Here is a 14,601-nt window from a genome sequence, read left to right on the forward strand (position 1 = left end):
AGGAGGCCTCAACTGTGAGGACTGTAAAGATGAGGGAACGAGTTGCCCTATTAGGGGTCTCAGTTACATGTAATATAAGATGGGAATCACCCCCATCGTGGCATGTACATCAAGGCGAATGCAGTTACAACAGATTGGAGATCATATCTATCCTATCAACTAACTTGAGCTACAAGCTAGGAGATCTACAACAGAAAATATCTAGAGCTATCACGTGTACCGTGTACAACACACAATACCGTGAGTACAAGATCCTTATCATTTTACATCCCTCCACAATCTCAGCCACTAACACTTGTGAGGTTGAGATTGTTTCTAAATTGTCGAAGCTTAACCACAAGAAGTGATTTGGTGAATCCATCTGCAACTTGATCACCAGAATTGATAAACCTTATGTCTAACAATTTTTGTGCTACTCTCTCCCGAACAAAGTGAAAATCGATCTCAATATGCTTGGTTCTTGCATGGAATATGGGATTTGCCGAGAGATATTTAGCACCCAAGTTATCACACCAAAGCCGAGCCATAGAAGGATGAGGAACATGCAATTCAGCCAATAGCTTCTGGATCCACACCATCTCTGCAGTGGCATTTGCTAATGCCTTGTACTCAGCTTTAGTGCTTGATCTTGACACCGTTGGTTGCTTTCTGGCTATCCAAGAGATGAGATTATCCCCTAGAAACACCGCAAAGCTTCCTATTGATCTCCTGTCATCAACACATCCTGCCCAATCTGCATCTAAGAATGCACTAACAAGCATAGATGTAGATGGCCCAATCTTCAACCCAAGATGAATTGTTCCCTTTACATACCTTAGGATCCGTTTAACAGTGCTCCAATGGACCAAGGTTGGTGCATGCAGGAATTGACATACCTTATTCATAGCAAAGCTGATATCAGGCCTAGTCAATGTTAAATATTGTAAGGCACCAACCAAGCTTCTATACCAAGTAGAATCTTCCGGCCCAAGCTTGACACCATCTAAGACACTCAGCTTCTCTGTGCTTGACAAAGGTGTGTCTACGGGTTTACACTTGTTCATGCCAGACCGAGCAAGAACACTAGAGGCATACCTTTCTTGAGAGAGCACAAGACCTCCTTGCTTCCTTTTAACTTCAATACCCAAGAAGTAATGCAGATCACCCAAATCCTTTAGGGCAAATTCTTGTTGCAAATCTTGTAGTAATGCATTGGTTGCATCTTGGGAGGAGCTGGCCATGATGATGTCATCCACATACACCAGAACAAACAAGCTGTGACCTCCTTTGTTGTAGTAGAAAAGAGAGGTGTCAGATTTAGACGGAGTAAAGCCCAACGTCTGCAATTTTCCTGAGAGCCGGGCATGCCACGCCCGAGGTGCCTGCTTCAACCCGTAGAGGGCTTTGTCTAGCTTACAAACATAATTAGGACTCTTCTTATCAACATACCCTGGCAGCTGTCTCATGTAAACTTATTCCTCCAAAACCCCATGAAGAAAAGCATTTTGAACATCTAGTTGGCGAAGAGACCAACCTCTTGAAACTGCAACAGATAAGACCAACCTTATAGTCGCTGCCTTGACTATAGGACTAAACGTGTCCTCGTAGTTAATACCGTAGCGTTGCTTGAAGCCTTTGGCAACCAAACGCGTCTTGTATCGGTCAATAGACCCATCTACCCTTTTCTTGATTTTGTAAACCCATTTGCAATCGATAACATTTTTGCCTTGAGACGGTGGAACCAGATGCCATGTATTGTTTCGTTGAAGGGAATGATACTCGGCATCCATAGCAGAAACCCAATTCTTGTCTTGCAATGCTTCTCGAATCATGGCTGGCTCACTTGTATCAGTGGTAGAGGTCATGCACCATCTGACAGTGCTGTCGGTGTAGATCTTGGGCTTTGTCACTTGAGCTTGAAGCCATGTGCCATGTACACGCTGAGGCTCCACAGGACTAGGCGTAGAAGATGGAGCCACAGTGGATGTAGCCGGAGCCACAAGGGATCCGATCAGAGGATCCACCTCAGACAGAACAGCAGACAGGGTGCCCCTGCTTGGATCACCATGCGCCACCACACCCGGCACACCGGAGAGCGATTCGGTGTGAGTCGATGTAGAAGATCCACCGGGGGTCGGAGACAGCGCCCCGCCCGCACCAGCACCCGACACCTGCAACTGTCGGGGCACCCGATCCAAGGCTGATGCAGAGGCATTCACAGGAGAAGCAGCATCGACCCCCGTGCTGCCACCACCGGGGGAGCACATGAAATATGGGCCATTGCTATGGCTGTTTGCAGCGCCGCTTTCACCAAAATTTTGCCCGTTTTCCACCAAATTTGATCCTGCACTTGATGAATGGTTAGACGGCATGGTAGGACTCGACACCAAGTCATGTACTGATACGTTCCTGAGAGATGGATTTAGAAGTATATCGGGTAATAGATTGAGCTCGGCTCTCAACCGAGCACCCGCATTTGGATGCATAGAGGCAAAAGGAAACACGGTTTCATCAAAAACAACATCCCGTGAGATATATACTCATCCTTGCGACGGATCTAGACATTTATACCCCTTATGTTTATCACTATAGCCAAGAAAGACACATGGTTTGGATCTAAATTGGAGTTTCTTCCCATTATAGGGACGCAAATTCGGCCAGCAAGCACAACCGAATGTACGAAGGAAACTATAATCAGGTTGTTGACCAAACAGGCGAACAAAAGGTGTGTCATTGTCTATGACTTTGGAGGGCAACCGATTGATTAGGAAGACTGTCGTAAGGAATGCCTCATCCCAAAACTTCAGAGGCATGGATGAATGAGCTAGAAGAGAGAGTCCAACCTCAACTATATGCCTATGTTTTCTCTCGGCAGCTCCATTTTGCTAGTGTGCGTGCAGGCACGCAACAAGATGAGTGATGCCAACACGTTTGAAGAATGAGCTGAGAGCTTGATACTCCCCACCCCAATCGGTTTGAATAGCCTTGATCTTTCGATTAAATCTACGCTCAACAAGGTGTTGGAAATCTTGGAAACATTGAAAAACCTCCAATTTATGACGCAAGAGATATAACCAAACAAACTTACTATGATCATCAATGAAACTCACATAATAATTGTGGCGGCCAACCGAAGTTGGCGCAGGACCCCAAACGTCTAAAAAACAAGATCGAGAGGGCTAGCTGACTTGCTAGTCGATTTTGGATACGGTAACTGATGGCTTTTGCCAAGTTGACAGCCATTACACACATGTTTATTGGACTCTTTTGAAAAGGAAATATTGTGGCGGCTAAGCACCTGCCTAACTACTGGTGTAGAAGCATGACCTAGCCTATTGTGCCACACAGACTCAGACGACTTGGTGACGCTATAGGCTTCTTTATTCTCTGATGATGACTGGCTACGGAAAGGGAGCAAAGGGTACATGCCTCGTTCACATCTGCCTTGATGAAGAATTTTCTTTGTCGCCTGTTCCTTGATTAAAAAATGAGTAGGATGAAATTCAACGAAAACATTATTGTCATGTGTAAGACGATGAACTGAAACTAGATTCTTTTGGGCCTTTGGTACATGAAGGATATTGCGTAACTGAATGGAGCTAGATGGGGAACGCAAAGTACGGTGATCGATGTGAGTAATTTCCATACCGTTCCCATTGGCGGCGTGCACTTGATCACCACCATTGTAGCGCTCCCTGGTCGTGAGCTTCTCTAGCTCAGATGTGATGTGGTCGGTGGCTCCACTGTCCACGTACCAGTTGGTGTCAATGCCATAGGAAGTGGTTGCCGGCGATGCCAACTTCTGTGGAGGTCCCTGGTACCTTTCATCATAGCGCTTGTAGCACTTGGCCGCGCCATGGCCCTCCTTGCCACATACCTGGCAAATGAGGCCAGCTTGGAAATTGGAGGAGTGGCCACCGTTGCGACCCCCTTTGCCTCCATGATTGAAGACACCACGGCTTCCTCCACACCCACGATTTCCACCGCGGAAGTTGTTGCCGTTGCCGCGACCTCCCTTGGCCACCATGTTGGCTGATGACTGATAGCCACCACCGCCATTCTTCATCTCCATCCTGGACTCAAAGCTTGTAAGTTGGGTAAAAAGTTCCCCAACCGAGATTGGTCCGACGCGTGCTGCCACTGCCCAGACAACCGCATCATACTCACGGTCTAGACCCGAGAGAATGTAGGAGATCAGTTCTTCATCTTCGAGCTTGCGACCAGCAGCAGCCATTTCATCCACATAGCCTTTCATCTTGACGAAGAACTCACTGATTGATGACGTCCCTTTGGACGCATTGGCCAAGGCCATCCCCATGCTGATGATGCGTGCACGGGATTGAGATGCAAACATTGCTTCGATTGCATCCCATGCTTGCTTGGCGGTGACCACCGTAGTGGGAACTTGCGCCGAGATCTCCTTTGACAGAGATGTCAGGAGAAAACTCAGGACCGTCTGGTCCTTAGCCACCCATGACTCATAGTTAGGGTTAGGCTCCATGTCGCCCTTCTTGTCATCTGACTTGGCCTCCAGGAACGGTGACGGTGGGTTGGAGTTGGGGCTGATGAAGGAGAAGAGCTGCGCTCCCTTAAGCGCTGACGAGACTTGCAACTTCCACATCGGGAAGTTCTTTCGATCTAGCTTCTCTGTCACGGAGAAGCCGAAGGAGGGGACCGACGACGCACCGGACGATGATGAGGCAAGTTGGAACGCCATGAGGTTTCCCCATGTGGAGTTTTGACGGCTCTGGTACCATGTAAAGATGAGGGAACGAGTTGCCCTGTTAGGGGTCTCGGTTACATGTTATATAAGATGGGAATCACCCCCATCGTGGCATGTACATCAAGGTGAATGCAGTTACAACAGATTGGAGATCATATCTATCCTATCAACTAACTTGAGCTACAAGCTAGGAGATCTACAACAGAAAATATCTAGAGCTATCACGTGTACCGTGTACAACACACAATACGGTGAGTACAAGATCCTTATCATTTTACAAGGACGTACTCTTTTAGGATTAGGATGACGATCCATCTAATAAGGCTTGCCTCTGCTAACGAAAAATGTGTGGATTTACGTACGTATGTATATGTATGTGGACAGACCCTTCAATATGAAAGTGATAGACGACATATGGGCGGCCCGTTATAATCAACCCGTCCCAAGATGACAAGATGCCTTGATCATATTTACAGTCTAACCACTATGCCAAACACATGACGAAGGAGACATCTTAATCAGGAATTGAAACGCGTTGCTGATGTGAGATCAGTGATGCGGGTAAACAGAACGCGTCATTTGTTAGGTTAGCCTTAGTGTTTTTTTATGGTTTTGGAAAACACACTTCACGCATACCGCCGCCGTACTCCTTTTCTTTTTGGAATCACGCAGTATAGAAGCCAAAGCATGACGTACGTGTTCCTGAGCCAACCATGCATGCATGGTTTTGTACTAGTAGTAGGTGGTAAGCATGCATGGGTCAAAACCCCGATCAATGCAAAGCTCAGCTCCTTCATGCAAGGGACGCGAGATCTAGCTATAGCCGTCGTATCAGATGAGACGTGTCCTGGAACAACCGAACACTCCCTTAACCCTGCATTGCTGCTCCTGTTCCTGTAGTACGTTGGACCCTCCGGCCGGTCCGTTGTTTGCCCTGCTGCAGCCCGCCGCCTGCCGGGCTACACGACATGCACGTCCACGCATGCACAGCGACCGGCGCGACCCCGCCCGCCCCGTCAATCTCGGCCCGCGCGCACGTCGTCCGACGACTCGGATCGGGAGCTACTCCTACTGCAGGAGTGCATGGAATAGTACGTGTCCCGGCCCGGGACTATTTTAATATGTCGCGGGCCGGGTCGATCGATGCATGCAGGAGCAGGACTGTGATCATATCGCCGCAGGCGGTGAGCTCCGATTGTTGCGGCGATTTATTACTCTGCCTCATTTTTCCTGCGACGACGACGTACGCCGGCCGGCCGGCCACGGGGCGGGGGCCGCCGGCGTCCCGGCCGGCCGGCCCGTCTGACATGAGCCGGTGAATTCAAAGATGAACCGCCGAACTGCGCGTACGCTGCACTGAAAAACGCCTCCTCCGATCCGTCGGGTCGATCGATCGGGTGGGTCGATGCGTGCATGCATGATCCGGCGGGCGGCCACTGGGCGGGCGGCCGGCACCGGCATATGCGCGGGATAGGAGCTACAGAGGAGGACCATGGGCATTCCGACCCACTGTCACACTGTACAGGCGGGCCAGCCGGGCCACCGTACCATGCACCCGGTCCGCCCTACACGTTGGCTACGTATAGGAACTGGTACAACGACTTCACGCTCTTTTAATGCGCATGGCATGCACATGGATGATGGCCACTGGAGATCAACCGTCCCCTCGATGAACAGCGGCCGGATGCGACGACGCTCACGCCCTGACGATATGATCGATACAGGTATCCGTCCATGCATGGACCAGGGACTACGACGTTATAAGAGCACTAGAAAACATCGCGCGGCAAAGGCCGCGCGAGCCGCGCGGGCCAGTAGGTGCCAGCGTTATGGAGCTACTAGTAGTTACGTAGAAGTCTAATCCAGTGTAAGTATTTTTATTTTGAGATTTATCTAATTTCAAGTCAAGACATGAATATTATTAGGATAAAGTCGGCTTTCATCGATGGAGCTTCTATGCGGTCCAAGGTGACGAGTGGTGAGGAAGGGAAGAAACCCGGCGGCGCGTAAAATGAGTTGTGGACTGAGTAGGCATATATATATATATATATATATATATATATATATATATATATATATATATATATATATATATATGATCGTGAAGCCGGTAGAATCACTCAATTGTTTTATTTTATGTGTGTTATGGGTAAGCTAACTTAAAAATTTCATAGCAATTTGAATAAAGAAACTAACTCTATTAATTTTTTTTAGAAAACTGTTGAGAAATCTAGTTCCACATTAATAGCAAAAAATTACACTAAAACATGTGATGTTATGTGTTTACAATGCAGTGCTAGTTGTGTAGAGTTCAACAAACTTGGTTTGGCATTTTTTTAAATTTTTATTTGCTTTATTATGTTATTTACAAAATTTCAGTCGTTTTAGATAAATAACAAATTCGCAGGAAAATAGGAAAACGTCGTCGGGCCGAATTCGGCCCAGTAAGGCCCAGGTTCGGCGGGAAATAGGCCCGGGACGCAGGCCGACCCATTCAAAAGGCCTGGATTGCGGGTTGATTTCGGTAAGGTTCGAGGGCTTTTTTTTTTGCAAAAAAACCTGAGATGAGGCCTGTACTGCGGGTTGATTCCACTAAAGTTCGAGGGTTTTTTGCAAAAAAAAAAAAACCACGCCTCGCACGCTCTGGACCATTCACGCGCCCGATCCGATGGCCGGGAACGGCTGGCGACGTGGCCACGCTCGCCGGCCAGCTTTTAGGTGCAGGTTTCATATATAAAGATGGTATATATAGTATATATATACATGTAAATGTAACTAGAAAAAAATATCCATGTCGTAGGTTCTAGTCCATCGATCCATCATTTTGCCTCTCAGCCCTCTCCCACTTACGACCTTGTTGGTCGTAGTAATCCACACAAATCTACATGTATTGAAATAAATTAGTGCAGATGGATTGAAGTACAAACGGTAAGCCCTAAGTGAAACAAAGAACCAAGCACGCCATAACCCGCAAAACCCCACCAAAAAAGACTGCGGATTCGTCGCCTCGCTAGGGAATGAACCATAGAGCAACCCGAGTACCCGACAGTAAAATTGACTAACACATCGCATATGAAAGAAAAATTGCCGGCTATATATCTTTCTGTAGTATTAATTGATTGATGATGAGAACTATGCATGAATGCATGATGCATGGTGAAAATTTTGCATTTTAGTCTCTTTTTAAAACATATTTTATAGATAGACCCTCCACGAAATTTTTTCTAAAAATAGACCAAAAGATCGGCGTGTAATGATACTACGCTGAGATATGTGGCTCGGCGCGGTACAATTGAACGCTAAACTTACCACGTAAGCGCCAAATCAGACCGAAGCTCGGCGTTTAATCATTTAACGCAGAGGTTAGGCACGTCGGCATTTAATGAGTTCACGCCAAGGTATGGTCTTGCTACAGTACAAGCTAATAGCCCAAGTGCATGATGTATTTGTCCATTCAATATCTTTTGAAGATCCATAAAAAAATAAATATAAATCCCCTTGACATGAGATCAATTATGTTAGAACCATAAGGTTATCCTCTACGTCTATGGGGTATCCTTTTCTATAAACATACATGGATTTTTTATAAAATGTTTACCAAGATTTCTAGAGAATCAATCAGGTTTGGTTATGGTACTTTTGTCTATGGGGTATCCTTTTCTAAATTTGGTTTGCTTTTTGACCATATGGTTGATAACAGTTGATTAAGATCACATAGTGCACCTAAGTCCATTGTGATTAGTAATCTGTAAGTTGCGAGCATTGGTTCTGTCATGTTTAATTTGGTTGCAGTGAATCAAATCAAAGGGTTGTACATACATAATTATTAATAGGAACGGAAAAGTCAGGTTGGCGTCTTTCTTTGTTTTGATATAGTCATGTTACTCTTGTGAACATTAACCTTAGTTGCAGCTGTTTCCTTGGGCATGACGAGAGTTATTATGTTTCAGCCTTTCAGGTAGTTGTAGTTGCTGGTCCGAAATTGCTTCCAATTTGGCCAAAACAATATGCTGACAAAGCTTGCAAACTTTTATTACTACTAGGTGTTAGATTGATCTCTATCTCAAATTGGGCCCAACGCCCAGTTGGACCTTTGATCCGCGCCCTGATCGGGGGTGTCCAGTCAACTATGGCTGGAGGGCCCCTGTCACACTGCGCTATAATAGAGGTGGGGGCCGACGGCTCTGAGTACGAGGTTTACCGTGAGCCGAGCTCCCCACCGAAACCAAAAAAACCCTAATCCTGATCAGAGAGGGGCGCAGCCAGTGACGAGAAGCCACCAGCCGCGCCGCCCCGCTCCACCGATGTCGACGACTTCATTGACCTCTTCCCCGAACATCGTTGCCCATGCGTAGACTTCACCGACGAACAAGATGGTGGCTTCTGGATCATCTTCCTCTGCGGTGTCATGTTCGACACGTTCTTCTTCTATTCCACTCTGTCTCTCTACTCTTGATATCGCATTCATAGTAAAGAGAACCCGCTAGACCTAACCCTAGATGATCTTTTCGATATCAACAATGGTATCAGAGCCGGGTTGCCAGTGTGTAGATCTAGTATGGGGTAGAGAATTAAAAAGAAATCAAAGAGTAACAGAGGGTTCGATCCAGTTCGGATTGAAACTCAAACCATAATCGGGTGAAGTACGGAGAAGAGAAAGGGTGTCGGTTTTTCGAAAAGATCTCAAAGCTGAACACTAACCCGTGAAATCAACTCGAGGAAGAAGAACAGTCTCTAACTCTAACCCTAGAAAACCCTCACCCAAGAAATAGATCGGACGAAGGAGAGGAGGACCTACCGAACTCTTCTACCGCATGTCATCACCGCCGTCGCGTGGGTTGTCTCCTACCGGTGTGCGGGAAGGAGCTCCGCCACCGCCTCGTCGGCGAGTGGGGAGAAGCCGAGCCGTCGCTGCTCCTTGGGCTTGCTTGAGCTCCGGCCAAGGGCGCCGCCACTAGTCCGCTCGACGGCGGCGCGCTCACCCGCATGGGGAGCGCGAGCGCCAGCGAGAGGGCCGGCAATGGTGCCATGCTCGCTCGGTCGCCGCTGCTGCTCGCTGCGCTGAGAGCTGCTATGAGAGAGAGAGAGGGCGAGAGAAGAATGAGTTAGGGTTCAGGGGAGGACGCTGAGTCGGGCGGTTTTGTTCGAGCGAAACGCGCACGTGGACGTCGGATTAAGATGGACGACGGAGAGTAGCCGGACCGAAGGCCGGCCCAGGCAGGCGCGTGTAGCCGCGCGGCTTTGCCGGCCCAGGCCCAGGTTGCGGCCTGGGTGTGGGAAGCGCGAGTGCAAGGGAGCTGGGTCGGGCGGTTTTGCCGTTTTGGGCCGAGAAAAAGTATTGATTGAGCCCAGTTCTTTCCTTATTTTTTTCCAGTAAATGTTTATTTCTAGAAAATAAAAAATGACTCAAAGAAAATAGTAGAAATGTGAATTTTTCTTTTGGGTAAAATTCACAAATTATGTTTAAGTTTCCGTTGCTAAAGAAATAGTTTATTCTCTAGTTATTTTGAACCAACGTGATATTTAATTGGAGAAAAAGAGATTTTGACATGATTATGATGTTGTTATTTTCTGACCAACGTTGTTAATAACAATATCATAATTTTAATGATTTTATGCATTATTTTTATTTCTGCCCAATGGTGATGTAGATTTAGTGTATAAACAGTTGTATGTTTTAATTTTGACCAATGTTGGAATCAAGGCATGCAATTATTGTTATTATTTATGTTTTCACTCTATATGAATTGTGTTTTCAGGCGGATACAACTTGATGGGTTGTATCAAAGAGATCCCCACTCTCAAAGGTGACAACTACACGGAGTGGAAGAAAAAGATTGACCTGGCCTTCATCTTGGTTGAGGTGGACTGCGTAGTCACCTCATCGTGTCCCATTGAGCCTGTGGCACCGGTGAGGTAGACAAATGATGTTGATGCCGCTTAGGCAACTAGAGAGAGGGATTTTGAATCCCAAAAGATGTCCTATGACCTTGAGCATAGAAAGTGGGTCACTGCCAACAAGAAATGTTTGGCTGTGATAAAGAACACGATTGACCCTACAATTGTGGGCTCAATCCCAGAGTGTGACACGGTCACCGAGTACCTCGATAGAATAAATAGTCAGTTCACTGGATCTTCAAAGACATATGTTACCCAGCTGATAAAGCAGCTGGTGACAGAGAGGTACTTTGGAAATGGTGGCATAAGAGAGCACATACTAAGAATGAGCAATTTGGCATCCAAGCTAAAACCAATGGATCTGGCTCTCAAGGAAGAGTTCCTTATCCATCTGATTTTTGCTTCCTTGCCAAAGGAATTTGACACTTTTGTTGTCAACTACAACATACAGCCCAAGAAGTGGGACTTAGAGAGGCTCATGGCTACGGGTGTGCAAGAGGAGGAGAGAATGAAAGCTGCCAATGGTGGCACTATCAATTATGTGAAAGACAACAAGAAAAAGAATAATAATGCTAACTCCTCCTCAAAGTCAAAGGGAAAGGGTCACATGTCGTATTAGCGTCAGCAGAACAAGTTCATAGTAGAGAAAGATCAGTGTCTCTATTGCAAGAAGACGGGACATTATAAGAAACATTGTCCCTATTACTTAAAGATGGTCATGGCAAAGAAAGGGATTCTGTGGGGGTATGGCCCCCAAGACATGGGCCGCACCATCGGAGGTGGCTCGGCCCATAAGATCAAGGCGTACACGGCGCTGCTCGGCGTGCACCACAAGACATTGTATAGTACCAAATAGGATACTTTACTTGTAACCCTGTCTCTCTAGACTATATAAGGAGAGGCAGGGGTCCCCTAGCGGATAGGCTACATCAAGCTACATGGTCGTCCATATCAATACAATACACCAAAGACACAAGACGTAGGGTATTACGTCGATCAGATGGACCGAACCTGTCTAAATCGCTGTCTCTGCGCCTTGTGTCACCATCTGGTTCCTGATTACGCGCATCCCCATCGACAAATCTACCATCGCGGGATACCCTTCGGTGGACTACCGAGCATATTCTGACGACAGTTGGTGCGTTAGGTAGGGGTGTGCGCTTGATCCATGGTGAGCCAGATGGACCTCAAATCAACAGTGCGTTCTCATCATCAATCTCATGGAGATCCATGCTGATCCACAACGACGATTCGTCGCTGGCTACATCAGCCCCCGCGACAGCAGATACAATCTCGGAACCACCTCTGAGGTCGCCTTCATCAACAACTCACTGCTCGCTAGGTGCTCACCGTCAACGCCGACCAGACAACGCCATACGCCGCCGACCAGACGCTCCGTCCAAAGCTAAGTCACGCTTTAATATTCTTCTAAATATTCTCCAATCTCCGTATATCGCCATAATGTTTCTCCGAACTGTTTTCTCCATATTTGCTCTCCAAACGATTTTCCAAACCCCCAAATAGTCCTGTTGATGCTCGGATGCCTCCAGAGACGGCCCTGTCTCCGGCTCCTCCCTACACGTGCTACGGGCTCCGCGCTCTGCGTTATGGGTGGTCGACAGTGGCTCCTTGGTCACGCCTATTCCTCCTACACGTGCACGGGCTCCGCGCTCGACGTTATGGACTATGGGCTAGCTAGGGCTGGAGACTCAGCTATACACTAACTGTTCGGGTGGTTTATATTAAACATAAATATATTTTCACACCAACTGATCGTCGAACTGCATACGACGTTTCATCACCATTGCTGATTTTTCTCCAGAGTTCATTTATTTTTACATCATGTACTACCTGTTCTACATGTTTGTATTGCAGGATCATTATCCACCTGGTGCTCGGACTTCTCCACCGATCAACTGGTCGGACCGCTTGGTTCATGGACTCCATCGCCGACCAGTTGATCGAACTGATCGCCAGCTACGCCGGTTACTCCTCGGCGCACGGATACTTCGTGCTCGAGGACTAAGTGGGCACACTTCACCGCACGGACGTCGTCAGCTATGTTGGTGCTCGGACCTCACCGCCTATGCTGGGGACTCCTCGGTGCTTGGACCTCGCCGCCTACGCCGAGGACTCCTCGGTGCTCGGACATCGCCGCCTACGCCGGGGACTCCTCGGTGCTCGGTCATCGCCAGCGACGCCGGGGACTCCATGCTCCTCGGTGCTCGGACATCGCCAGCGACATCGGGGACTCCTCGCTCCTCGGTGCTCGGTCATCGCCAGCGACGCTGAGGAGTCCTCGCTCCTCGGTGCTCGGTCATCGCCAGCGACGCCGGGGACTCCTCGCTCCTCGGTGCTCGGACATCGCCAGCGACGCCGGGGACTCCTCGCTCCTCGGTGCTCGGGCATCGCCAGCGACGCCTAGGACTCCACGCTCCTCGGTGCTCGGACATCGCCAGCGACGCCGAGGACTCCACGCTCCTCGGTGCTCAGACATCGCCAGCGATGCTGGGGACTCCTCGCTCCTCAGTGCTCGATCATCGCCAGCGACGCCAGGGACTCCACGCTCCTCGGTGCTCGGACATCGCCAAGTAACCCGGTAATAAAAGCTAAGTCAGGGCGTGTACACACTTGAGCATATTGTAAACTTCCAATAGCTGAAGCATACGGTACCGCTTTTATTCGGTCAATTTCATATTGGTTCTTGGGACACTGATGTTCCCCAAATCTATCGCCCTTGACTATAGGAGCAGGTGAAGGACTACACGCATGCATACTAAATTTCTTCAGGACCTTTTCTATGTATGCCTTTTGCGATAATCCTAGAACCCCCTTTCTTCTGTCTCGGTGAATCTCTATTCCCAAAACGAACGAGGCCTCACCGAGATCTTTCATATCAAAGTTTGAGGACAAGAATTTCTTCATTTCCATTAGTAGATTGATATTACTACTGGCAAGCAAGATATCATCCACATACAAAATTAGGAATATGTACTTTCCATTCTTAAACTTTGCGTAAACGCAATTGTCCTCAACATTTTCCTTAAACCCAAAACCTTTTATCGTTCTATCAAACTTCAAATACCACTGTCTTGAAGCTTACTTCAATCGGTAGATTGATTTCTTCAGGCGGCATCCCATATTTTCCTTTCCTTTTACGACAATACCTTTTGGTTGTACCATATAAACATTTTCTTCCAAATCCCTGTTTAGGAAAGCCGTCTTTACATCTATTTGATGTAACTCCAAATCATAGTGGGCTACAAGTGCCATTATAATTCTGAAGGAATCTTTACATGAGACTGGAGAAAACGTCTCATTGTAATCAATCCCTTCTCTTTGCGTGAAGCCTTTCGCCACAAGTCGCGCTTTAAATTTTTCTATATTCCCTTGGGAGTCATATTTCGTTTTGTAGACCCATTTACAGCCTACTATTTTGGCTCCTTTAGGAATATTTTCTAAGTCCCAAACTTTATTGGTACTCATTGATTTCAATTCATCTTCCATGGCCTTAAGCCACTTTGATGAGTGGTCGCTTCTCATGGCTTCTTCAAATGAGGTGGGATCATCCCCCATCTGAAATTCTTCTGTTTCATAAACTTCATAGTCATTAGTAATAGCTGATCTTCTTATTCTTTGAGACCTTCTAGGTGCCTCTGGCACTTGTTCCACATTGGGCTGTTGTTGTTCTTCCTCATGTGCAACATTTGGTTCTATAGGTTCCTCAAGGACTGGTTCCTCATGTTCATTCATTGTCGTCGCGGGAGAACTTGCAACAGGTGTTGGCACTACAGTGTCCTGCACTGTTGGTGCAACAGCAGCAGGTAGCGTGAAGAATGGTTCTTCAACCATCGAAGTGGGTACATGTATCCACTTTTCCTGTAGGCTGATTTCTCGTGCTACCATGCTCCCCCTGATCATGTTATCCTCCAAGAACACAGCGTGTCTTGTTTCTACAATCTTCGTATGTCTATCAGGACAATAGAAGCGATATCCTTTTG

General features: G+C 47.4%; 1 protein-coding gene and 1 non-coding gene across 2 annotated transcripts; both read right to left on the reverse strand.

Moving 5' to 3' along the window:
* Positions 1-281: 281 nt before the first annotated feature.
* On the reverse strand, positions 282-1,445 carry LOC136515682 (uncharacterized mitochondrial protein AtMg00810-like). The gene has a single exon (XM_066509206.1). It carries the CDS (start codon positions 1,443-1,445, stop codon positions 282-284), a length of 1,164 nt encoding a protein of 387 aa, XP_066365303.1.
* A 2,611-nt stretch (positions 1,446-4,056) lies between these two features.
* On the reverse strand, positions 4,057-4,195 carry LOC136519254 (small nucleolar RNA Z247). The gene has a single exon (XR_010774809.1). It is a non-coding gene; the product is annotated as a small nucleolar RNA Z247 (small nucleolar RNA).
* Positions 4,196-14,601: the final 10,406 nt, after the last annotated feature.

This window comes from Miscanthus floridulus, chromosome 17 (assembly GCF_019320115.1).
Source record: "Miscanthus floridulus cultivar M001 chromosome 17, ASM1932011v1, whole genome shotgun sequence".
Lineage (NCBI taxonomy): Eukaryota > Viridiplantae > Streptophyta > Magnoliopsida > Poales > Poaceae > Miscanthus > Miscanthus floridulus.